This window comes from Necator americanus, chromosome II (assembly GCF_031761385.1).
Source record: "Necator americanus strain Aroian chromosome II, whole genome shotgun sequence".
NCBI lineage: Eukaryota > Metazoa > Nematoda > Chromadorea > Rhabditida > Ancylostomatidae > Necator > Necator americanus.
This window is the reverse complement of record NC_087372.1, coordinates 32,407,178-32,433,583: the sequence shown is the minus strand read 5'-3', so window position 1 is coordinate 32,433,583 and position 26,406 is coordinate 32,407,178. Positions and strand designations below refer to the sequence as shown.

The window sequence follows — 26,406 nt, the reverse complement described above, 5'->3', positions numbered from 1 at the left end:
CAAACGAAATAGACTGATTTTAAGTTTGTTTTTAAATATTTGGAGGTAGTTTTTATTTAGATTTGGCGGAAAAAATCCTGAAATCTTGAAGAAATGTATTAAAAAAATGGATCTTTGGAGTCGAATTCCCGGAAATTTCTCATCTATGTGATAGTCATTGGAGATTTTTCTACTTATCATGACGTAAAACTGAACACATTCCATGGATTTCACTCTTCTCGCTCAGAAACATCCTGAATCAGGCGTTCGCGATTCGGATGCATAATCCGTTTCCCACGCCTTTTCACAGCCGCATGTTATGTTTATGAAGTCCGTTATCCTCGCACATCATTCAGCACCCACTAAAATGCTTAATCAATCCACTTCTTTTTTCCTGCATTCATCGATTTGTCGTCGACGGACGACGGATGCAATGAAATTTTTTATTGTGGATTTTTCACTTTTTCTTGGAAATATTCGTAGTAGCGATGCGGTGGCAGCGTAATCTGTTTTCCAACAACCCGGCCAAGGAATGAAACGTTGCTCCGTTGAGCATCGTTAGTCACACGGATCCCCACAACGAATTCGATTATCCACAGGCCAATTGATGCCGGACTACGTTCACGACACATCGTGAAATCGCGACGACGTTGTGAGCGATGTGATACGATCGGCTTTTGGGAATCGTTTTTCACTATGCTGGATTTTTTTTCTCTTATTTTAGTTTTTTCCCTTGTTTTTTTTCCTCTCGTTTTCTATTTATTAGTGCGTCTGCTGAGTACAACACTCTCTGCAAGTCATATGATCCTCCGATTTTCTGGTTACTACGAGGTTAACGGATTTTTTTTTAGTTATTCTGACATTCTCACCCTTATTTATGACCTCTTCATGAAATTACCAGCCTTATTTAACGTCTAATTTTAATTTTTTTTTCCGTTACCCTGAAATCCTCACACTAATTAGCGACTTTTTCAAGAAATTACGCGCCCTGTTCTACTTTTAATTTTGAAACATTTTTCATTTTTTCATTTTTTTCATTTAAACAAAGTAATTAATTATACACGAGAATTTTCTTCGAAAAAATGTTTGTTTGAAACAGTGTCGGATTTTTTTTTTTGATTAACCAAGCATTTCAAACAGATCCCTACTATTCAGCTGTGCATCATGTAACTTGGTCCGTAAGTTGTCGCTTTTTTTTCTTGCGAAAAACAATCTTTTCCCCCATTCTTCAATCTGAAGTTTCGAAGGGAAGTTTTTGAATTTTCCGCAAAACTGTCTGCGATTTTTCAGGAGCACTCGGCCTGAATTAATGGCTAGGATTAGAAAAACTACATTGAAACTACTACTGAATTGCTTTTACTCGTTGCTAAATCAATTTTTTAAAAAAAAGGAAAAATTTAAATAATTTTTCTACTATGAGCTTCTGTTGAATGGGGACTGGTAATTTTAGGAGAAATTCAGAATAGTGCCCGAAATCCGCGTTTAAAAGATCATATTCGCCCTTCAAAGCTTCAGTGACTATGAACGTTTGACCCGGACACGAGTTTTCAACGAAGGAACAGGAAACGATGGCAAATTTTTTGTTGCTGTTTTGTTCTTGTTTTTGTTTTTCTTTTGTTCTTTCGAAGAGGGAGTTATTCTAGAAATTAAATCTAAAAATTTGTATAAATGCCTAAAATTATTCCTATGAGCAATGAGGAAAAGATGAAAATCCGATAAAATAGATGAGATGAAGATGGATTTTTTTTGGTTTTTTTTTTCTGTTTTTTCAAGCCTTTTCTTTTTTTCTACCGCCTAAACCGTTAAGTTTAAAATGTAAAAACCGAAAACAAACTTGAATTTTAAAAATGGGAATGGAAACACATGAAATGAATGCACACACGCATACATAAAAATGTGCCTTTTCAATTAAAAAAAAAATCTTCTAAGATGTTTTAGCAAAGCATTAAAGAAAAGAAGAAAGGAGGGAAAAGAAAAAAATTAAAGAAAAGAAAAAGGAAATTAATATTTTTAATTATAAATTATTGTATAAATGCCTACAATTATTCCTATGTTATTATTATTCCGAAAAATCAAAAATCTGATAAAATAGATGAGATAAAGATGGGTTTTTCTTTTAAAACTAAAAAAGAAAAAAGAGATTAATATTTTTGAAAGTATTAAAAATCAAAGCAAAAGTGGCGTTTGATTCCTTTTAGGACGAACTTTTGTATATGGTTGATTAAATAAACCTTTCAAAGGTTTTTTAAAAGTTTTATTCCCCCGTATAGGCTGCTCATAATTTATTCGAATAAGATGAAGTTATTAAGTTTATGCGAGATTAGAAGAAAGTGCAAAGCCGAAATTTTTCAGGAAATGAACAAAAGAAAAAACGTTACCGAGAGAATATGCTTGGACATAAGAAATAACAATGGATTTCAGCTATTCTCAGTAATGTCGAATCAGGTTTAGGCGTCGGTAATCGAATTTCGAGACTAAATGAGAGGAACTCCCTAACGGCCGGCGATTTGCGCGGCTCACTTCACACAGAATTTCCTGATATTAAGTTCTATAAGGGAAAACAAACCGATCGTTGTTTGTTTTCTTCCCAAGAAAAGCGGAAAAATTCTTGGAGACCACAGTAAATCGCTACATTTCCACAACTATTTTTATTCGAAAATTTCATCAAATTTCAATTTCATTTCAAAAAGTTGATGAAAGTTATAGTTACAATCTCTGTTGATTTTTTTCTCAAAGAACTCATCTCATTTGAGCCCAAAAACTAGATTCATAATTATGGGTCGTAATTAATCAATTATGGCGGAGTAAGCTCCGCCCATCTGTGCTGATATTTTGCCACAATTAGTATGGGAACCTATTGGAAATCGGGTTCGCTCTAGGAACTATTATCCATGCTTCAATCAATTCACGTGCTGTGTTTTGTTTTTCAGAAAAATTCAGAACTTTATTCCACCTTCCTAAGTAAAGGAAATTAGTGATTAATTTTTTTAGAGATTTGGAAAAATTAGGAAAAAAGCCACTGCAATTCAAATTTGTAACTTACTACATCTCTCGATCAGTTTTACGGATAAAGCTCTAGAACAACTAGCATCAATTCTATGTCTATGGTCGCGCACGGGAACCCCAGAAACACGTTGTCTTCAGAAGGAGGGATATCTTTAGAATTTGAGTATATTACACTCGGCCCGATGCTCACCGATTTTCCCCCGGCAATCATTCCATTTCAGTGCACACACTTACGAGCATTGATATAGGTACATAGCTTGTTCTATTTCTCTCCTTTTTCTTCCTCCTTTTTTTTGTTGCTTATATATTTCACTGTTTTTTTTTTGCTTTTTGCAGCTATTATCTTTCTTTACTCTTTTCTCGTTACGTTTGAACCATATTTACCAGTGCAATATTTTTAAGCCACTCCACCTTTTCAACAAAACCCATTGGGCCTTTTAATGACCGCAGTTTATTTTAAAGGAAAAAAATACTCGTAATAGGACAAATTGTGGCAGAAATTCGATGTTAGAAGAGGTTTCCGATGCGTTAGTGAGTTTTTCCTCATCAACCGAACTATTCATATCAGGTAAGTTTCCACGTAACCTATAATTAATGACTAACACGTTGCTTAACTACCTGAAGGCATCACTGCACGAGTCTGGAGTGATACGGATTTACGGTGGAGTATTCCTATATGGGATCGTAGATTATGGAGAGGTGGGTGATTCCGTCCATTTCTTCTCAATTGCCGTAAAAAACGGTCCGGAAGATGCAGCGCGTGCACAAGGCCGGCGCGCTCCAATCGAACTTGTTGTAGAAAATAGCGCTCGAAGCCGTATCGTCCGGGCCGTTTTTACGGCAATTAGGAAGAAATGGAGGAAATCACCCTTCTCCCCATAATCTACGATCCCGTATACGAATACTCCACCGGAAATCCGTACCACCCCAGATTCGTGGAGTGATGCCTTTAACGAACATCCAGAGATAAGGGTGCTGTCCTTCCTCTGAGTATAATCACTCTCAATCACTCCAAATTATCTAGAAAAGGAACGTGGGAAACGACCTTGTCGCATCGCCTCTCCCTACGAGCCACCTAATAACGGGGCACGGAATCACCTCCCTCTCCATATCTGCGATCCCGTATACGAATACTCCACCTGAAATCTGCACCACCTCAAATTCGTGGAGTGATTCGTTTAAGGACCTAATTACCCCTTTAAAACATCGCGGGATAATTCTCGAATGATGAAGGATTAAAATTCCCTAATCTAGAACTAATCTATAGTAATAATAATAATAATAATAATAATAATAATAATAATAATAATAATAATAATAATAATAATAATAATAATAATAATAATAATAATGTTATTATTATTATTATTATTATTATTATTATTATTATTATTATTATTATTATTATTATTATTATTATTACTATCTAGAATTAATCGTTAATCTAGAATTATCCATGATTGTTTCCTTTGAATTCTGACATTCGAAAGCTCAAAAAACCCTCAAAAGCACACACACACGACTTCTCTAAGATCCATCCGACTCGTGGTGGATAATGGAAGTGTCCCGTCTGGAAGTTGATAGACAGACTGTGTGACATGTATACATGACATGATCACACAGAACGCTGTCATTTTCGTTCCGGAAGTAATCATCATTATTTTTTTGCGTGTGTGTGTGTGGGAGGGGGACATTACGTTTTGCTCATTCTTGATTTTTAATTTTTATGTTTGTACACTTATGTATTGTATATTTAGTATTGTTAAAAATTGTACAAACAAAGGAAAAACTAGAAATCCATTAGAAAAAAGTTCAAAATTCATTTCATACACTTATAGATATCCTTGTTCGACCTCTAAGAATTTCCTGGATCCATTTTTATAGTATGTATAGTTTTTCATAAAAGAAGCTAAAACACGGTTACTTAGCTGTTTTGTTTTGTCTTTGCGTATAATTTTTTTTTTCAATGTCCAAATAAGAAATCAAATAATAAAAATTGTTAGTGAATTAAATATAAGATGAATTTTGAAGTTAATTCTTAAATGAGTAACTTAATAAAATGAATTTTTTTAGATTATCAAACTAAACATGTATGAATTTTCTTCTTTGAACTAATTAGTATTTGTTTCATATTTAATTTCTAATTTTATGAAAATATCCGTACTTTAATACTCGACTACCGAAGCCTAATTTAACTTCTTTTCCCCATTCTTTCTTTAACTCTATAAAAATATCAACTACTACTTTTACTACTAACTATTTTTAGTTACCAAACCTAATATTCGACTGTTCGAATAGTCGAGGAACCCTGTTGACGATTTCGCAGCATCGATAGCAATTCCAAGAATGGAAGCGCGAAAATCACATCATTTCTGCCGCATGGATTTGAGCCCACCGAGTAAATCCAAGTCTTTAGTGTACGTTACATGGATTCACCCATCCACATAAATCCGATCCAATCTCTTCTTAACTTCTTCTTAAAGATTCGTTCAGGTTTATTTGAAAGGTGGATTCAAGCAGTCCGAGGCCGGAATTCGAATCTAATCCCGTAGGCGTGGGCGCCTACGGATAAAGCTTCTGTTAATCCCACATCAATTTTTCCACATCAACTACAAAGCAAAAATGTTGTTTGGGAACAATGTTGGCGAAGGCAAAGGCACTGCAATTCGGATCTTAGCGAAAAAAATCTTTAGTTTCTTCTATGATTATATTATATTATGTTACTATTATTTAACCTTTACCTTCTCTCGCCCCTGTGGATCTATTGTTTATGGTGAAATCTGGTGCCGAAACACTAAAATATACCAAGGTATTTCACGGTGGTCTAAATCAACACGTGGGGACCAGTTCTCGCTGCACTCGAGACTCTGTAAATCTGTCTCTTTCGAACAAATTTATGTGTTCAATGCGTGTTCCTTTCATAGTACAATAATATTAAAACAGTTGCGATGAGCTAGAGGATTGAAGCAAAGTCAGCGTTTTCGGAACTAAATTGTCTTGGATGGTCATGATGGATACGTCGGATTTTTTCCATTTATTTGATTGAGAGTTGAAAAATCCCTCATAAAAAGTTGTTCTCTAAGTTCCTGAAGGCGTTTCTCACGCTCGTTTCTCTTTTTCATTTTTTTCTGTCCTAAGAAATTTCGCGTAAACTCTCGTAAACATATTGTGTTTCCATATTGAGCTCTACATAAATGTCAAAATTTTTCAAATGCTCCACAAGTCGATTGTTATTGATCCTTCTTTTCTTTTAGTCCTTTCTCACGTTCTCTTTCTTCTCCTCTTTTTCCCTTTCTACTGCTGGCTTTTGATTCGATGGCAACATTTGGATAAAAAAATGATTGCAACCCCAGGGCTACAAAAATGTAATTCTGGTTAATTTTCAAAAAAATTCATTTCAACTTTTTTCGTTTCTCCTAATTTTTCCTAACAATTCCTAATTTAGACTGCTTTATCTTAGCATATACTGTGTTCTCCAAAATTCCTACAACACCCATCTCCTAAACTGCCTTAGCAAAAAATGTCGTTTACTTTACGAGCGCCTTCTATATGGAGGCCAGCATTGAAGAGTTCTAAACATAAAGTACATGGACCATCTGTAAAAAGCTCAGTTATACTGGACATTACTCCTCGAGAACTAAGAAATTCGAAGGACCGAGAAAACAGAATCGGTAATTCGAGTGTTCTCGTGTCTTTTGAACTTCGGCATCTATTTTATATTCCATTTTTATATTTTTATTTTCCATCTATTTTTTTTCAACTTCATATTTTTATTTTCCATCTATTTTATTCTGTTAACGTGCATACGAGGTCTTCAGATGGGACCTTTATTCGGCTGAGGTTTTGGGGTGTTTCGCCGTATTCCGTAGGTCTAAACAAAGGTTGACTGGACCAATCCTACGTTTATTCCGTCAAGTGATACGCAACCTACTGCGTCAGTGTTTCGATAATCGTTCAAAGTGGTAAAAGAAGAAGCCGTAAAGCTTGAAATTAGTCTTACGTAGTGTTTCATCGGATATACCGCAGCTGGTAAAGGATAAAATTTAAAGGATAAAGTTTCTGGCGTTAACCCTGGCGTTCCGCGTGGGATGCGCTCCTACGTTCACTTCAATTCAGAATCGTTTGAGGTTCACGAACGTGTAACTGGCCCCTAAATTGACCTGAGGTTGCTAGCAGATGTGTCAAGTCAGTGGTTTCATCCTCCCAGACAAGTCTGGTAGCAATTTATCGACCTCGGAGAGGAGAAAGGGCTTGGTGAGCACTAGGGCGGAATCGATCCTCCAATCGATCGTGAAGTCAGCGGAAACTCTATCCGACTGCGCTACGCCGCCCCTACGTCAGTTGGTAGCACTTACTTGTCACCTCTTCGTGCACCAAAGAGTAAGTGTTACTCTGCGTGGATCACCAGAGACGATATAGGTGATCCGATCCAAGCAACAACAAACAAGCAGTTAGGTCACAGAACGGTACAAGTGGCAAGAACTCATTCGTCGACAAGTATTCATTCCTATTATTCATTGAAGGGTTTCTTTTCGAAGGCATCACCCCACGAATCTGAGAGGTGGTGCAGATTTCAGATGGAGTATTCTTATACGGGATAATAGATTATGGAGAGGGGGGTGATTCCGTTCATTTCTTCCTAGTTGCCGTGAAAAACGGCCAGGAAGATACGGCGCCGCACAAGGCTGGCGCGCTCCAGTCGAACTCCTTGTAGAAAATAGCGCCCCGGAACGCTCGAAGCCGCATCTTCCGGACCGTTTTTTTACGGCAGTTAGGCAGAAATGGACAGAATCACCTACCTCTCCGTAATCTATGATCCCGTACGCGAATAATCCACCTGAAATCCGTACCACCTAAGATTCGTGAGGTGATGACTTTAAAGATTCGAAACGCCCTTAACGTCTTCCTTACAGATATTCCTTCTTCTTGCCAAACACTGATGCAAGGTGTTTGGGTAGTTCACCAAATTGTTCTAGTCAACGCCCTGAATACGGCGAAAAGCCAAAACGTCAGCTAATGAAGGTCCCATCAAAAAAAAAAACATCGTAGTCACACTATTAGAAATCTTAGACGGGACTAGTTTTTTTTTCTTCTTTTTTTGGTAAGTATGAGAGGGGAGGGGACTTTGGTGACACTTTTTTCAGAAATATGTAGTAGATATTCATCCCTGTTTTTTCTGCTTTTTCAAAACAGCAGTTTGTAATGTAGTGTTTTATATATTTTTCTTACATATAGTATAATGAAAAGCAATAATAATAGCATGATTAATATATTTATAATAAATTATTTAATTTCATCCATACATAATACAATACCTTATATGTACTATTTACCTTTATCTATTTATTTATTTTATATTTATTTGTCTTTATTTGTTTTATTTTATCTATTATATGTACTATTTTATTGCTACTAAAATCTTATACAATTTGACCTGATACTCTTTCAAATTAGGAAAAAAAATGTGTTTTATACTTTCCTATCAACTCTATATTATTCGATTTTCGATTTTTTTTTAAATTCATACTCGCTAGATTCTTGGAATTTGAAGCACGAAACAATCTCGTTTGGATGAACGTCGTTGACTACATTTTTCAGTGACTACATTATTAATCGGAATAAATTGTGGTTGGGGAATAATTAAAAATCCCGAAGCGAAAAGGTGGAATAAATTTTATAGAACAATTAATTATTTTATTATATTTTTCCATTTTTTTTACCGAATTTTATTATATTCGATAGAACACCTTTATCTGGAATCCGATTGGCAACAAAAAAAAAAGTTAGAGAAACATTTTCTCGTCAAAAACCAAATCCACGCGGAAAAAAGTCCTTAATTTGATTTTTTGAAAAAAACGAGTATTTTCATATGATTAGTATCTAGAGGGATGGGAGAGGATCAGAAGAAACTCTATGGAGCAGGGCAGCATTCTTAAAATGATAGTTATATGAGTATTCGTAAGGTTCTAGAAAAATATTTACCTTTTTTTCCTTTTTCTTCCTCTCCATCGAAGAGATTATTTTCAAGAAAAGAAAGAAATTTACTTAAGATTTCTCTAAGAAGATAAAATATTAAGAAAAATAGTTGGGATATTCCTGAAGTTCTGCTTTTGAAATTTTTGTCACTAATACAACCTTCTATTTCTTCCTTAACCCAATGAGGACAACGCGTTTTTTTCGGGTTCCTGGCGCGGCGTCGGAAAAACCACTGGAATTTTCCAAGCGATGTTTGTATCATATTCTAGAATAATAAACCCACCAACTAGGGAAATTTCTCCAGAAAAAAGTAGAAAATTATGAAAAAAAAATAACCGTTGAAAATGCTGTGCGGCTCGCTGGGGAGGATCGCGCTTTCCTCAAATTGTTAACGGCGTTGTTCGCAGTGAAACGTATGTACACACCTTACATATATGGAATATACGGTTATTTTTCATGATTTCCTAATTTTTTCTTCACGTTTTTCGCAGTTTATGAGTTCATTAACCTAATATATAATACAAATATCTCTTTTAAAAGTCGAACGGCTTTTTTCCGACCCGCTAGGTATGCGAAAAAGCGAGCTGTCGTCAATAGGTTAAGGATATTCCATCTTCTGTTGCGAAGCAACCACAATAAGGGACATTATTACGGTACATGTCATAATCAAAAAATAAAATAAAATGTGATGCACTGAATGCTTGATGCAATTTTATAAACAAACAATAAATACGAAATAAAACGCAATATTATCGATACGAAAAATAAGTGCTAAGTGCAAGAAATATTATTTCTTATGGAATATTCTTAGTGATTTTTATCAGTAAATTTTGTATAATATTTCGATTTATTGAAAAGATATGAATATGTCGCTGGAAAAGCTGAAGGCTAGAGACAACTGTATTTCAATAAAACAAAAAAGAAGAGAAGTAGATGTGTTTTCGATTGGAGATCCACGGTAAGATCGAAATACATCATGTATGAGGTTTTTGAAGAGATATAAGATGAACAGAGCTTGGATGTATCAAGAATTTTCTCCTAATCCTTGTTACTGCATATTTTTTAGAGTTCGACGGGATTTTTTTTTCGATTTTTTAAATGAATACTCTCGTCGATGGACAAAGCAGAGTTCTAAGAGTTGGACAGAAATTCACGAGAAGATAAAAAAAAAGCAAACAAAGCAATGGCAATTGTAATTAATTGTGAATTAGAAAGTAATTTGATAGAGAAACTTGAAAAAGGATCCGATAAACGATGCAAAAGTTGAAATTTTGCCGGAGGGAATTTTCATGGACGTTCGGAGACCGCGTCCAACCAGACAGGAAGCGACGAGAAACGACTGAGCTCTGCCATCTTCTTACATAAACAACCGTTCTCAATAAACTTGCAGGCGTTCGAAAAATCACTAAACTTCTTCTATTGTGGTCGAAGGGGAAAAAATGAAAAATGAACATCCTAGCAACGAGATTCCCGCATCAGCTGTTCCGTTCATAAATAAAAATTCTGTGCCGTGTTCCGCAAAAATGCGTGAAATAATGCGGGTAAGAAAATGAGCAATTTGTCAGATTTTTCTTACCGCTTCATTTTTTCTATGAATTTCTCTTTTTTTCTCGCAAGACAATTTCATTTTTCATCGCGCTAATTGTCGTTTCATTCCTCTACCCGCTTGGTGCAAACTGCGAAAAATTCCTCATAAACAAATGATCCACGAGTCTTATGCTGCTATTGTTTACTCGGGTTTAACGTGAAGTTAGATTTTAAAGATTTCGGAGGAATTGAGAACTTTTATCGTATTTTTGGATGAAATACTGTGGCAAGAATTTACAACCTTTAATTTCGTTCCGTTTTTCCTAACTAATATTACACTATGGGGAAAAATTCTCTGTGGTTTCATTTTCTCCGTACATCCACAATTTCTCAAAAAACATTCCATTAAATCTCACAAGATTAATTGCATTCACCTACAAGAATCCACAATAGAATGCACTTTCCGTTGATTCGAATTGTTGTTTGCATGGAGTGCTGGGATTTGGGTAGCGGAAGACGTTCGAAAGAACCTCGGTGTAATATTCTGCATTGTAATTTAGCATAGTCTTCATATATTGTAATGACAGTAATTATTTATTCATCTAAAGTACTGCTGTAATTATTTATTGCTTCTATTTATCATCGATTTGGACCAAGACACGATCCTCACCTACTTGTTTGTTTCTCTTATTGATTTTATTTTCATTGATCGACAGTCCCGATCTGTCCCCATTTCATTTCTTTCCTTCAATTTCTCCGAATCGATGACTCACGACGGATAAATGAATACAAGTGAAAGAAGGAGGTAAAGAAAAAAAAAAGAAAACTTCTTTCAGGTCTTACATCGATTTCTACTCGGAGCTCGCAAATATTATGAAAAATCACTGGAAAATTCATCAGTATGCTTATTCTGGCGATAAACCCTAAAAAAAGAAAAAAAAGAGAGCTAATTTTCAAGAAAAAGAGGAAAAAAGGAGTTGTTGCATAAGTCAATATGAAGTAACAATGGTCTAAACATCATTGGTGGCACTTCAGCAGTGAAGGAAAGAGAAATGAAGAAAAAAGGAAGAAATGCTAGAAATAGAGAAAAGCATCATAAAAAAAAGCGAAACGCGATCTTCTTCGTAGCTGGTTTCGAGAACAATCAACTGAAGTGAGGGATTTAATGAAATGCATTGGTTTTGATCTACATAGATGAAGCGATGCGGAGTTTTTTTTTCTGATCGAGTAGGTCACATTTGTGACCATCTGATGTTTGTACAGGTTTCTAGAATTATTTATTTATTTTCTTATTGTTATTAATTATTGTTGTTGATATTATTTTTATTATTGATTGATACGGGTGGTGTAGCGCAGACGGTAAGAGATTCTGCTGTGGCAATCAATCGGTCGGATCAAAATCTGCCCTAGTGCTCACCAAGCCTTTCATCCCTCCGGGGTCGATAAATTGGTACCATCTCTGTCTGAGAGGATAAAAACACTGACTTGATCATTGTCTGGCCTCCCGTAAGTCATTGTATAGGCCAATTCGGGTTCCGAACCTCAACGATTCCGAATGAAGTCAAACGCGTTGGCGCATCCCAAACGCATTGATAGATCTCAACTTTGTCCTTTTTATTATTATTAATAATATTAGTATTGTTATTGTTATCATTATTATTATTGATATTATTATTACTGATATTATTATTATTATTATTATTATTATTATTATTATTATTATTATTATTATTATTATTATTATTATTATTATTATTATTATTATTATTATTATTATTATTATTATTATCAATAACACTTTGACCATGATAACGGCAACAAAAACAAGGACATTACCCATAGAACACTATGTTCTTCCTCATTCTGTTATTTTTTAATTTTTTCAAAAATACTTTAAAAATACTCATTTTAAAATGCACATCGAAAGAGTAATATGATGAACGAAACTCTTATTTTATTCAAAATTTTTCTCATATTTTCTGCTCCACGAGTCTTTTCGTTTGCAAGCTGAAAATTCTTTCTTCCGAATAATTTTCAATTCTATCTCACGATTATCCCACGATCATCTTTGAGTTATTTATATTGAGAAGAATATTGAGATGTGAAAACAATTTTCTGTGCTGCTCGAGTATTACTCATATTGTGGACGTCTTTCTATCGTCTTTTCAAACCTCCAAACAAACCTATAAAAATCTTTTTAAAAGAAAAATTGCTGGAAAATGGGACCCTAAACTCTGACATCATAATCGATATTATTGTTAGGCTGTACTTGTGGTTATGCCCCCCCCCCCCATAGGCAGCGACAGCGACTGGTTACTGCTTCAGCGATCAATACCTATCCAACACGTGCAGGAGAATATCAACATAAACTAAAACAGTAAATTTTAGAAAAATATTGATTAGAAAAATTGAAAATAGAATGAGGGTAACGAATAAAAAACCAAAATAATGAAAAATATGGGTGTAAAAGTTGTTTTCGATTTAGAAGTGAAAGCACTACTACCTTTAATATTTTTGTACAAATGACCAAAATAACAAAAGTAGATTAAATTTTCTAGCGAATAAAAAAAGCAGAGGACTTTAAAAATAACGAGAAATAACTGCCATAGTATTCTAGTGTCCATTTATTCGCTTTTATCAAAAGGGTCCCACCCATACAAAGTATTTTCTTTTTCTGTGTTTACACTTAGGTCCAGTTAGTCGCACCTAACCCAGTGCTTCAAATCTGACTCTTCATCGGCTCTATTCCTTCGTTTTATTTGCTTTTTTTTAAATTTATTTTTTCTTTCCTTAAAAAAAACTTTCTATCGTTCTTTGTAAGATATGAAAGGTGGACGAGGATTTTACTGTTGAGTTTTGTTCTGTCATCCTTGTCATTCTATTGAAAGAGAGAAAATTTTGCTAGGATTTTTTTCCTGAGTAGAAATAATAAATAATAGAATAGGAATGCTATTGTTTTCAGTTTTGTTTCTGCTGTTTCTTTTCCTTTCTCCTTCATTTTCTCTTTTTTCTCTCCATAAAACCTATTTTATGATCTGTGAATTCTTGAAGCGAAGAAATTTGTCACGACGACGTTGTGCGTGGATAAATGCACTTAGTTATCCTCTAATTGTAGCGAATGTGACAAATTGTGCCATCTTCTCAATTATTTCGCACATTTCTCTTCACATTTTCCCTGGAAACTTCTAAGATTGTTTTAATTTATTAATTTATTTATTTACTTATTTATTGAAGACGCCTGCAGGTATGTCATAAAACAAAAAATAATAATATGGAACAGAGCTCACCAGAATTTCGCCTGAATTTTACACAAGACTGGCCCTTCAATTCAATCATGGATCAGAAAATAAAAAATAATTAATTCATGATTTTCCATCTTTTAATCCTCTCACACATCTTTGACGTGACAGTTTTTTATGTGAGAAGAAAATACAAATTGAAATTCTGATTAATTACAGCCACTTCGGACACTTCGGATCTCATTCGGATTTTTCTTTAAAGAAATTTCTCATAATTATTCATGAAAATTTATGCATTCGGCTAATGAAATTCCAACTATGAAGAGAATTTTCTCATTTGGTGGATTAAGTGTTTGCTTGTGATTTTGTCACCGAAAAAGCAGCATTTCCTCGTTTATTGATTGATTGCTGTGGCATGTAATCCAAGTGGACTTCATTGCCTCTCTCTACTCGTCTATAATTCGAAAAACTGATCATTCTTGTCTTCGATGGCAATGAACAGCGCGCGAATAGTCGATCATTCAAAATCAAATATGCATCGATTTTGATCTGACAATACCCAAATGTTCTCGAAAATTAGCGAAAATATGAATGGCCACTTGTGTTTTTTTTCTCATTCTGATTTTTGTTCGAATCTGGATTTATTTAAACTTTGTCCATTTAGCTCTTCGTGATTTGCTTAAGCTGTAGTTACATTTTTTTTGCTTACATGAGAATTAGCGTTCTGTGCACTCGACGAGTCGCCTAACTTTTTACTTTTATTTTTAATTTAAAGTGCTTTAGGTCTCAAATGAATGGTTTTTTGGTGTACTTGGCTACACTCCAAGCAGCTGTGTTCGTTGTTTATTCGCAATCCGATTCGAACTCGCAGGTTTGTACTTTAACTTTCTTCTTACCAGGAGATGTTAGATATAATTCTAAGTTTACGACATAAATCCAACTTTTTATAGTTTGGTAAGCCGTGCTCGTCCTCATATGAATGCTGGAGGACGGAACCGATTTCAGACAACGGATCACCAATTTCTCTAATAGGTATGTTCACCATTTTCTTAATTTTTTTTACTTCTGATTACTTCTTTGATTTTAAGCAAAAAAGTGGTTTCCTGCTGGAAGTTAATCATTTTTGACTTCTGAGAGATAAAAAATTGCTCCAATAGTGAAAAGTCCGGGTTCCCCGGCAGGATTGGAAGGTTTCAAGCGTAGATCATCGCGAAGGACGTGCGTAACCTCCTTACCCTACAGTCGATACGGTAACAAAAATGAAAACGATATCATGCAGACTTGTCACCATCGTCAAGGAAAGTTTGAAACGAAACGATTTCTATCATTTGCACTCGTCTCGAGGCACATACGTCCTCCTATGGATGTGCCTACTGAAGAATAGATCAAGATCGGAGCAAGAAATGGCTTATGAAGCTCCATACCTAGAGAAACTAGTCAGGAAAGGTTTAGTAAGCGTAAACTCCTCGGATATATGAGTTAAACTCGAAAAGAACTGTAGAAACAGACGATTTGCGAACACTGAGCGATTGCTCTACCTCCTTTACCGGCGACTTCCTGACAGTGACAGGTTTTTGATACGCATCATATTCGTAAGTTTTGGGCAGTGCTTCGAGCAGAAACCACTTCCTACAAGTAAAAAGAGGAGTGCGAAGTACTATCCAACTTTGCTCTGCCTCCGGTTTTTCTACTATCCGTTCTGGTGATAGTTAGGATCATGCACAATGTAGCATAAACTCTCTACATTGCTTACGTAATAGATGGTCCAGTTGTAGAAAGGACAAAGTGTTTGGCGTTAGTCAGTCCGCTCGGGATGCGCCCCCACGCTCACTTCAATTCAGAATCGTTTGAACCTTACGAACGGGTAACTGGCCTATACAATGACTTGCGGTGGCTGGCCGATGTGTCAAGTCAGTGTTTTTATCCTCCCAGACAAGTCTGGTACCAATTTATCGACCTCGGAGGGATGAAAGGCCATGTGAGCATTAGGTCGGATTCGTAGCTCCGATCGATCGTGCAGAAACTTACCGACTGCGTTACACCCGTGCTGGTCCGGTTATGAAGCGTAAAAGTTCAATCTTCTTTTAATTTCGGAATGATTGCAACTTGCCAATATTGAAATATGAAACGAGAGTCAAGATTATTAACACTCTTTGTTACGGTTTCGTCGTCGTCGCCATCGTCAGAGCCTGGATAGTCAGAACATTTGTATCATATCTCCTCAAATTCCTCAAGTCATCGTCTTATAGGATATTACATCCGGAACCAAGAACCAAAACCGCCTAAATCGTTGCGCTAACCTAAGTGTTGCCGTGATGTTAACGGATAGATAGAATCTCCGCATGATAGAATCGCTCCACTTCTAATGGCTAGGATGCGATCCGCATATGAACTCCTAGAAGGAAACCCGGAAAAGTCTTAACACAGAGCCACTCGTTTTTCACGGCTATCTTACTTTCTCTTCATTCTTTTACATTTGGCGTTTATCTAAAACGACTACAAAGTTCTGCGAGTCATAATTTCGAGTTCGTTCGGTACGATAGTGTCAGCCACACTGAAAGGAGCATTTTCATAACATTGCTGCGATGAGCTCAAAGAGGTTTCGCTGCATTCGATTGTTTCATCCCAATTGAATGTTCTTTAACACGAACTCAAAGTGATCACCATGTTTTAATTTTACGAAGACTTTTTTTTTCCATTGTGATAGTTTAGTCTTAGAGATTCTTTCAACGATTGCTGTCTGAACTCGAGAAAAAAAATGAAATCTCCTACGCGCTGGTTAGGAAAGTTTCGCATCATTCAGAACAGTAGTTTCCTACGGACAGACATTCTTGCTTCCTTTGTCATACGACAATTATATTGAAAACTTATCGTTTCAGCACCTGCACGAACGAAGAAACTGGAAATAACGTCTCAGAGTAAAGGAGGTAAGAGTCCACCTATTGATTTTTATTGCATCGATTGGCTAGTCGCGGTCAGTGACTACAATTAGGCGGGTTTCGTTCATTCGGACACGACTGGTGTTGGTGAGAAACGCTTAGTAAGGCCGAAAATTGTTCTATTTCCACGAATCCCTATGGTTTCAGCACGTTGTCGCTGTATCGAGGACACATGTCGCATGTTCGTGTTCGCGAGTGGGGTGTATCTGCCATGTGAGGAGTTCTAAAGTGCTTTGTTGATCGATTCCATTGAATACAATAATATTGTTAGCTTTGTGAAGAAAAAAAGAAGAAATGGAGCACGATAAACTCGTTGGACTCGTGAATTCACAGTGAAATACGCGAAATTACGCATAGAAAATAACAACGGCGAGGATTTATTGTCGTATCCAAAACAATAGTAGAAAATTTCCATTAAAATGAGATCGGATCAAAAAAGTTAAAATGAGATCGGATCAAAAAAGATGTGAGTTCAATAACATTCGTCTGGATCGTAAATCCCGAAGAAGGAAAGGTGCTGAAAATGAAATGTGAAGCATATGTAAGCGGATTTTAAGCTCTATCTGCACAAATTAGAACCTTTAATTACGAGAAATACTAAAAATAACCTTAAAATATGAACCGATTCTGCAGTAATTATATCCGTCTTCCGTCGTTTAGCAAGAATTCAGAATTATATAGAATTTAGAATTATAAATTTTTTTTTTGAACTTACCAACAGCCATATTCAAAAGGCTGAGCAGTTTTCGAAACAAAAGTGCGGGGGTTCGAATTGCTCCCGAAATAATTGTTTTTTGCAGTATACCACAAAATTTTGGGTGTTCTGATCTCCCTCAACACACATACAGAGTTAAGAGTGCTGTTCTCCCTCTGAGTACAATCACTCTCATTCATTCCAAATTATCCAGAAAAGGAACGTGGAAAATGACCTTGATGCAACGGGTCTCCCTACGAGCCACCTAATAACGTGGGAAGTATGTGGGGCAGGCTACGCGTCACTTCGGCGAGCGGGCAGCCAATCGATAGGCCGCTGACGTCCTCTCTCCCGCTCGCTAGTGGACGCGGTTTAATCTCGCGTACGTGGAACGTTATGAGGTGGCACGTGTTGTAGAAAGATTCAGTACGACAAGGTCGGTTCTCACGCTATTTTTTTTTGGATAAGTAAGCGGAAATGAGCGTGATAGCATCCATAGTCGTGAATTACACCTCGGATCCTATGCATTCGTGGAGGGATCCTAACACCCTCACTTCCGTGTTGAGCTGCTTTTACATTCAGAATCGCCAGAAGTTCATTATCCACACTCTTCCTACAAAATGTCTTGCGAGTATCAGCCGATGTATCAAGGCAGTGTTTTTTTTATCTTCTCAGACATGTCTTACACTTTATTTATTCACCGATGAACGGATTTGGCTGGCCCAGTGCGGTTTTGAACCGTCAACTGCGCCGTCGTTGCAGAACCTTTCACCAGCAACCACGCTACCACCCGTTTTATTCGAATGTTTAATTTTTTTTATTCACATTTATTCGCGTACCAGTTTGAATTGTAGGATAAGCTCTTCGAATTGACGTAGGTTCCACTGGAATTTGTTGCTCAGCGTTCGAGTCGAAGAACTTCCGTAGCATTTTTGCCATATTCCAAAAAGTGTAGTCTGGTCGTAAGGCCACGTGACCGGGAAAGCTAAAAATCAAACGTTGTGAACGAAAAAAGGCAGCAGCAACGTGGAATACTCTTTCTAGAAAAAAAAAACACTGTGAGAAATGTCATGCCAATTCTCTTCTTTCTGATATTTCCTGAATATATATCCGTATATTTCTTGTATGTTATGTCTCCGTTTCTTTCAAAATGTTAGAGCAAGATGGCAAGGAGTTCACGGAAAGTTTGCAGGGATTTCTTTCCATCGTTTGCAAGTTTGAAGGATAACTGATATGTTTTCAAAAAAAAGCTTATTTTTAGTATCCGAAGCAAAGAATGAGAAAATAAGTATTTTGAACACATCTGCTACTGCAGAATTCGTTGTGCACAAGCACAGGAAGGCGTTCTGGCGAATGGCGGGAATTTCATTCCAAGAAAATCTGGAATTTCTAAATAAGGAATTACTATTAACCGAGAGTTTGACAGCTCTGAGGTGTCAGTTGAAAAGATTGGTTCTCTAAAAGACAATATTTTTTAAAGCTTATTCGTAGTAGGAGAAACAATACAAAGAAGTGCAATCCGGTGTTAAATTCATTTTTCGAGTGCTGCATTCTGTTTATACATGTGATGTGTATTTGTTTATTTGTTGTTTCCCACGAATCTACTGTTGATGGATGGGCAGCGGGGCTCCGGCTTGATTCTCGCTTCTGGATTCAAACAAATATAATGTTACGGTTAAATACTGGGTTGAGTTCTATGTAACTTCTGGGATATTGACCCACATATCAATTTTTTTTACTGCGCAGTGCATTTGACTGATCTTCTACATAACCACGATTTAAGGGAAATCTTACTGAATCAATGACTTCAAGAAGAAGCACGGATGAAAAAAAAATAGAGGGAAAAGGGAAGGGGAGAAGGAAGGAAAGGTAACTCGTAGAGGAAAATACAGCCAGTTTCTTGAAAGAGGACACTGGCTCCTCGAAAACTCTCGTTTCGTGGCATGGACATGGTCAATGAGTGGATCAATTGATCACAAGTGACGCTGTTTGTGTCGCTATTTACAAACTAATCGCAAATCTGGAAACTATACACAATTTCAGAGACCGACAGTGAGATATTGCACAGAAAGTTGATAGTCGTCCAGATTTTCTGCGCCTTTCCCTCGCCACGGCGCTACTTTTCAAAATTTAATTTTTTTGCCGACATAAATTTGTATCCTTTCGCATATTAAAGGAACAAATGGAGATATCACGTTTTTCCTTACTTCTCAAACTCTTTCTAGCAACTTTTCCAGAATTTTGTAACAGATCGCTTCAAATGTTTAGGTCCCTATTAATTTATGCTTTACGATATGATTTTTTTAATATCCATAATGCCCCTTTTTTACGTGTTTTCTTCCTTCATTCCAGAATTTTCCTTCGACGTATAGAAGGCAGAAGAGCTTTACTGATTCATTGCGTTGATCTCGCCTCAGTTCCGATTTCTTGTAATCCTCCAACTCTGATTAGTCTATTTTCAGAAATGTACTTTAGTCTGTCACATCATTTCACAGAAGAGCTTTACTAATTCATCCTCTGGATCTCCTATGTAAATAACAGAAACAGCCTATAATCTTCACATGCCGGATTTGCGGATTTGGTGAGCTTAAAATGGCACAAAATGACACACTTCAGCGATATTTTCACATCATAATCTATTCACGAAGAAAAAAGATAAAGTTTGTGATTTATCAATCCGCTTGGGATGTGCCAACGTGTCTGACTTCAATTCAGGATCGTTGAGATTTTGGAACTCGTACCGCGTAGGTAAATCTGTCGATCTTTCTAGGGATGCGCCTACACGTTCACTTCAATTCAGTATAGTTTCGGATTTCAGGAACACGTGTGCAGACTTATAATGTCTGGCGGGGACCGGGCGATGATCAAGTCAGTGTTTTTATCCTCGCAGACAAGTCTGGTACCACTTTATCAAACAAGGAGGGATGAAGGGCTTGATTGGCACTGGCGCGGTTTGAACCTTCGATCGATCGTGCGGTAAACAATCGGACCTCTCACCAACAGCGATACACCCGCCACCCTCATAAAATTTCATGTAATATAATATTTTCAAGGGGCATGGATCGCTACGTTGCGCTGACAAGCTTTGGCAAGCTTTGGCAGAGTAAAATCAAACTCTTATGTTGCAGTAAAAAACAAAAGCGTTTCTTCAAATGTAGTTCCTAAATTTTATTTTAATTCCAATGACCTCTCAGGAAAATTCTATATTTCGTATGTGTTTCATAGTATAGGGAGCAGCTTGGAACGTAGGACTAACGATTTAGTATCAAAGAAGCACAGTAAGTTGTACTGCGAAATTATTATTTGTGTTCTACAGCTTTCCGAACAAGCTGGAAAGAAGATCTATTCACTAACCTTTCTCGTGAATCCCCGTCAATATTTCTATCCAGTAGAATGTTACTATCAATACAGTAGACCGCCGACAGAAGGACAGATACTAGCAAATATTCTGCGATCATTCCCTAAAAATAGAACGTCACATAAAGAATAACGGAACAGTTTATAATAAGGATTGGATCACAATTTGGATGCAAAGGAAGATCTAAGATAGCTAACGGTACTCAACAATCAAAAAGGTACAATCTCGAGAGGTTCGGCAAGTTATGCGGAGAATAACTATGTCTGTCAATGGCAGAAAAAAAAAACATTAAGTCCCAAGTTCGACCTTCTAAAAACTCTATCATGTCAAGATTCAAAGAAGACCAGAAAGGCATTATTAGAAAGGCGTTATTGAAAACATGTTTAAGGCAGCTACAACGGTTTCATCTAAGGGCGCATTGCATCTGCTAATCACATTGCTCAGTCTAATGGGTACCCATCAAAAGCTCCCCATCCAAAATGGAGTCATGTAATACAGCACCGGCATCAGATGGTAGAAGAGACATCAACGATCCCTTTCTACCTTCCTTTAATTCGGATGACATGAGTTATGCACTGCGAGCGAGCTTACGACAGGTGGGTCTACAAAATTTGGTCAAAGTAGTGGACATACCACCTGTGAACCTGAAGAGGCAGCTAGTCCACAATCGTGCCTATGACAGACTTTGCGAGACACCGAACTGTGTCGTATGTCCGGATGGAAGTCAAGGAGATTGCAACTGTGTGGGGCTGAGTACATTGGCAAAACAAGAAGAGTTCTACGAACTCGGGTAAAGGAGCACGTAGATGGACTCGTACCACCAAAATCGTCGACCTCTTCAGGTGCTCATCGCATACAGTACCATAGAAGCACCCATTTCAACATAGCAGCCATAATCTTGGGACACGAATCCGACGTTCTGGCGCGGAAAACACTGGAAGCGTCTTACATAACAGCCAAAAGTCCAACCATGAATCGTAAGGAAGATCGCTCCTCGTATCAGTCACACTCATCGCATCACGTCACACTCGTCATCGCTGTGACCAACGAGCTAGCGCCGTCCCAAGACCTATGCGAGTTCTGATCTATGGGATCAGAGGCATTGGGCATCGTTATTATGTACTATTTGCGGCGCAACTCGAACCACCGGTGGTCCGCTAACATTGCGGCTTTTCGGCTATCAAGATGAACACTTATCGTCTGCTTCTCTGACGCTGTCTTTGTGCAATCTCTTTGCTGCGTCACATCTTGTGGTTTGACGAGGCATTTGAGAGGATAAATTACACGTGTCTATTTCCAGACTCTTAAAAGGGCGATGACGCCAAAACTTTAGTCAGGATAAAGGTCAATAACAATCTTAATTTTGCTCAAATAAAGTAGTGCACAATATTTACATTGTTTACTTTTCCATAATTGGTTAATTATTGAGGCGTCGCTAGGTTAAAGGTGGCGAATCGAGGGAAACGGCGGACCAGAAGCGACTCTGCGCTTGCTCTGAGACGCATATAGATTCAAACTAGAACTAGATTTAACCTCTGTGCTTTAAAAGAGGCGACTTGGAGCCACCTCCAGCAAACTAACTCCATTTCTCCATTCGCGAGGACTCGATGTAATCCCATAAATTTCGTGGGACCGTAGGCCTGCAACCTCTCCATGACTATTAAAATCTAAGGTACGACACAGTAGTAAGAAAGAGACCCCTAACACCAAAGGAAAGCCTGGTTTGGTGGCGCCAGGAAGGACCCACTTACAAGAATTATCTGGGCTGCCAAAGTGGCAAAAGGACTGGGCCGACAATCTGTTCATGCGATGCACGTACGCCTGTATCGCAAGCGCTTGTTCAAGATGTGATAATGCAAGTCAAAAAGATTAAACACGACGTCATTAGACTGACCGAAACAAGAAGACGCCATCAACTGTCTACGACACTGCAGAAGAACTGTTCTTAGCAACATGCGAAGGTTAAATAGCTGATGGAGTTGGTGTCCTCGTCAACACGAGGGTGTCCATGAACATCGACTCCTTCGAACAACTCACGACCAACTCCAACTGAATCGGACTTTCACAGATGAACAGATGAGGATCAGCACCAGTTTTGACTATCCTCATCGCTTAATTCCAAACAACATGGTATGATAATGATAAAATCGAAACATCTTATAGGAGAATGCAGAGAAGATCATACTTTCTACAAAGCCATAGTTGGGGATTTCAACACCAAATTGGCCCCAGAAGAACGCCTGAAAAACTTCGTATCGGAACTCTCAGCCTTCAATGGAACGAACGGGGAGAGAGGCTTCCTGAGTTTATTATGACGACCAAGATAACCCATGGGAACTCGCAATTCCAGAAGTTTTCCTCTCTACGCTTGACGCTAGTGGAAGTCACCGTAAAGAAACTGACCACATCACCGTTAATGAAAGGTTTTGACTGACGAACGTCATTTTAGTACCAACGTTCTATACGGAATCGGGTTATTGCCTCCCTCGAGGAGGCACTGCTCGATCCCGCGTAGATCGTTTTCTAGTTTTTTTTCGAGGTTTCCTTTACACAGTGAGAAGAGAAAGGTGCAAAATTCATTAAGCTAAGTCATAGAATCATCATCGACTGAGACCTCTAAGTTTCGTTAGTCAGTTTTTGGAAAGATACTGCAATGAACAACATCGATGACGAATATGATCGGCTTGTAGAACATCTTCACGACTGTACGAGGAAATCGAAGAGTTTTAAAACCACCAAGAGACACTACTTTCCGAAAACTCTAGAGCTGACACGTCAGCGTGGAGCTGCACGAGCTGCAGGCAACCAAGAACTCACGTTCGTTTGACTGAAGCGGCAGAGGCGGGACAGAGCATTTGCTACGCCCGTCGGAACTTCGGCAATCATAGGACAAAAATGACCTCTCCGGATCCCAAACGGAACAACCACAGCATCGAAAAAACGGGATGGAAAAGCGCTCCACTCCTTGTCTTTCGGAATGCAAGCTTTTTAAACAATGGAAAGCCAACAGGAACATGCTCTTGTATAAGTAGAGAGATTCATATGACATCGGCAACTATCGCCCGATCTGCATACTGCCTGTCATCTACACGCTTTCCATAGAAATAATCCTAAACAAGATTTTGCAGAGTTTCAAGGAGGGTTCGGCACCACTGACCACATACACACCTATGGAAACTTATGGAAATATTTTGAGAGTACAGGACATTTCACTCAGAAAGCCCTCGATTCAGTTGAAACGGAGGCAGTCATGGAAGCCTTGGAAAACCAACGCGTATCTACTACTATGGATATACTTCACGAGTTGCATGACGACTTCACGAACAAGACTTCTCCGATCTACAATTTTGACACGTGAAGAGAGGGGTGCATTCATTCATGCATTCTCACCAAAAATGTCTATGCCTACTCTCGAAAATGCAATACGAAAGCTGGAATGAGATTAAATCTGAGTGAATGTGGATGGTCGACAGGTACATTCTCCGCTCTCTGCTAATGACAGCGTTCTGATAACATCAAGCAATAATCAGAAGAAAAACTAATGCTGCTTAAATTTGATGAAGCGTGTAAAAAGATTAATCTCAGCTAGACCTGGACAAGACGATGTTCATGATTAACGAATGGTTTGCTGATGCCCCATAAAATCTCTTCGAAACGAGTATATCCGAATGTTCCATCTATAGTAGGGTTAAAACGACATAAAAGATGGTGTAATTGTGTAAGAGGCTGTGCTCGAGGCGGCGCGGTGAAAAAGGAGGTTGGAATCGAGGTGGAACCGTTGCGAGCTAGAGATAGGAATGGTGTCAGCAAGGGTCCCGCCTAAATTATAACCGCTATGCTCCGCAGCACCACTTCGAGCGCACAAACTACACACTTACACAACTACGCTGTGCTTCATTTCGTTTTGTCCCTACTACATGTATACCTAAGACAGGAGGATGATATGATCAACAACCTGACCACTTAGATGATCAGGAAGAAACGAGTGGCTTGGGAAGCATTTAAGGGGATCGAGGATGTAGTGAAAAGAACTAGGAACATCTGGCTCGTGTTCAACTACTCAGAACAATCGTTCCTCCTGTTTTGACCAACGCTTAGGAAAACTGAGTGTTTCGTAAGTAGGAGAAAAATGCGGTCAGCGTTACAGAGCCCTCAACTGAAAAGGTGATGCTAGGAGTACTACATTCTACGCAAGTGAAAGGGGGATTGGAAGTTCAGGCCTAAGCCAACAATCGAAGATCAGAGACGCTGCCGCATATGTCAAGAAAGGTAAAATTAGGTGGGCTGTACACTGAATGCGTTTCAACGACAATTGCCGGATCATAGCTGTGAGCGACTGGATACCAAGCCGTAACAAACGCATTGCAGAAAGATCCCCGACCTTTGATGATCTTACCTCTTCACGAAGTCCTTCAATAAAAGATATGATGGCAACCTTTGTACGTGATCAGGAAAAATGGAAGTATTACTGGTGCCCGCTAGAGCAAATTGACGAATAACAGGCGCATAGGTGATAAAGGAGAATCAATTAAATTAGCCGAGCATCAATTACTATTCAAAATGCAACACATGTTGTTAGATAAGGCGGAAGAGAAGCTATAAACGAAGATCTAGCAAAAGTAGAGAAGCGGGAAAGGTTGGATTGTGTTTTAATTAAAGTCAAAAAAGAACAGATAAAATACTATTGGTCTAAAAATGAGAACATCAGAAATATAATATGAGCGAATGTGAGCACATTGTGCGGAAATAATAGAAAATAGAGGTTGGTAGCGTTCTGCTCTACTCAAGACGAATAAATCCTACTTTCCGAATGAGTCCGAGACACAGCTGGGAAAAAATATAGGAACGAACAATATCCCACTTCCTGTGAGTTGAGCATCACTCCATTCAGTTTAGCTTCATTTAGAAATTCTGGACGATGTTATTCGCATATTCCTCTGCAACTGAATCCATGTTGTCCAAAAATATATGGAAGAAAACATTTCGTATGGAAATGGAGCTTATGTGGCTCCGATTACCTCAGTAGCTCAACATCAATGGAACACAGAAATCAAACGCCAGAGATATTGAGGAAATAAATAAATATAATATAAATAGCAGTAATAAATTTGAATTTATCATGCTATAATTTATGACAGCACTATGACTGATCAAAAAGTTAATGTTTTTATTTCTGAAAATGAAAATGTTGAGCTGGACGAGGACGACTCACATCGTTGATGAAAGACTGGGAATAGAAATAATTGCTCATTGATACTTGACCTTAAGGAGGTTAGAGATTATTTAGTTATTTATATGCAAATTAATCCACGTCTAACGTACTCTACTTAGTCTCGGTCATTCTAATTATAGTCATACATACCGTATCCTCGAATTTCTTGAAACAAACTAATAGGACTTTTTTAAAAATAAATTTTATAGCTTGAAAAGTGATTCACTTTCTTCCCCAATTTTTTAGTGCCATAATTTTACATAAGGGTATAATTATTCGTTAATGCAACCAACATCTTAAGCGACTTGATGAAATAATTTCTCGTAGATTTCGCATTAAGAAGATAAGAACTACAACAAAGAGAAATACTCAGGCTGCTTATCCGTATAATAAGGAATGCTGCGGAGTAATCTATATTAGAAATTCAGCCTTCCAGGAACAACTTAGGTGAGCAGACTGAAAGATTTTAGGAGCAT

At 37.7% G+C, this 26,406-nt stretch overlaps 3 protein-coding genes across 5 annotated transcripts; 2 read left to right on the top strand and 1 right to left on the bottom strand.

Moving 5' to 3' along the window:
- Positions 1–14,517: 14,517 nt before the first annotated feature.
- On the top strand, positions 14,518–17,067 carry RB195_020172 (uncharacterized protein; the record flags this gene model as incomplete). 2 transcript variants are annotated; one of them, XM_064188360.1, is made up of 5 exons in its annotated part: positions 14,518–14,598; positions 14,678–14,759; positions 16,607–16,654; positions 16,814–16,879; positions 17,000–17,067. In XM_064188360.1, the coding sequence occupies 5 exons, from the start codon at positions 14,518–14,520 to the stop codon at positions 17,065–17,067; spliced, it is 345 nt and encodes a 114-aa protein (XP_064044241.1). The 2 variants fall into 2 exon arrangements, with proteins under 2 accessions (XP_064044241.1, XP_064044242.1); XM_064188361.1 differs by lacking the exon at positions 17,000–17,067 and having other exon boundaries at positions 16,814–16,893.
- A 54-nt stretch (positions 17,068–17,121) lies between these two features.
- Positions 17,122–22,827, bottom strand: RB195_020170 (uncharacterized protein; the record flags this gene model as incomplete). Of its 2 annotated transcripts, XM_064188357.1 has the most annotated exons (4): positions 17,122–17,183; positions 18,200–18,345; positions 20,715–20,821; positions 22,756–22,827. In XM_064188357.1, the coding sequence occupies 4 exons, from the start codon at positions 22,825–22,827 to the stop codon at positions 17,122–17,124; spliced, it is 387 nt and encodes a 128-aa protein (XP_064044238.1). The 2 variants fall into 2 exon arrangements, with proteins under 2 accessions (XP_064044238.1, XP_064044240.1); XM_064188358.1 differs by lacking the exon at positions 22,756–22,827 and having other exon boundaries at positions 20,715–20,818.
- Positions 21,198–21,512, top strand: RB195_020171 (uncharacterized protein; the record flags this gene model as incomplete). Its single annotated transcript, XM_064188359.1, has 1 exon — positions 21,198–21,512. The coding sequence occupies one exon, from the start codon at positions 21,198–21,200 to the stop codon at positions 21,510–21,512; it is 315 nt and encodes a 104-aa protein (XP_064044239.1).
- Positions 22,828–26,406: the final 3,579 nt, after the last annotated feature.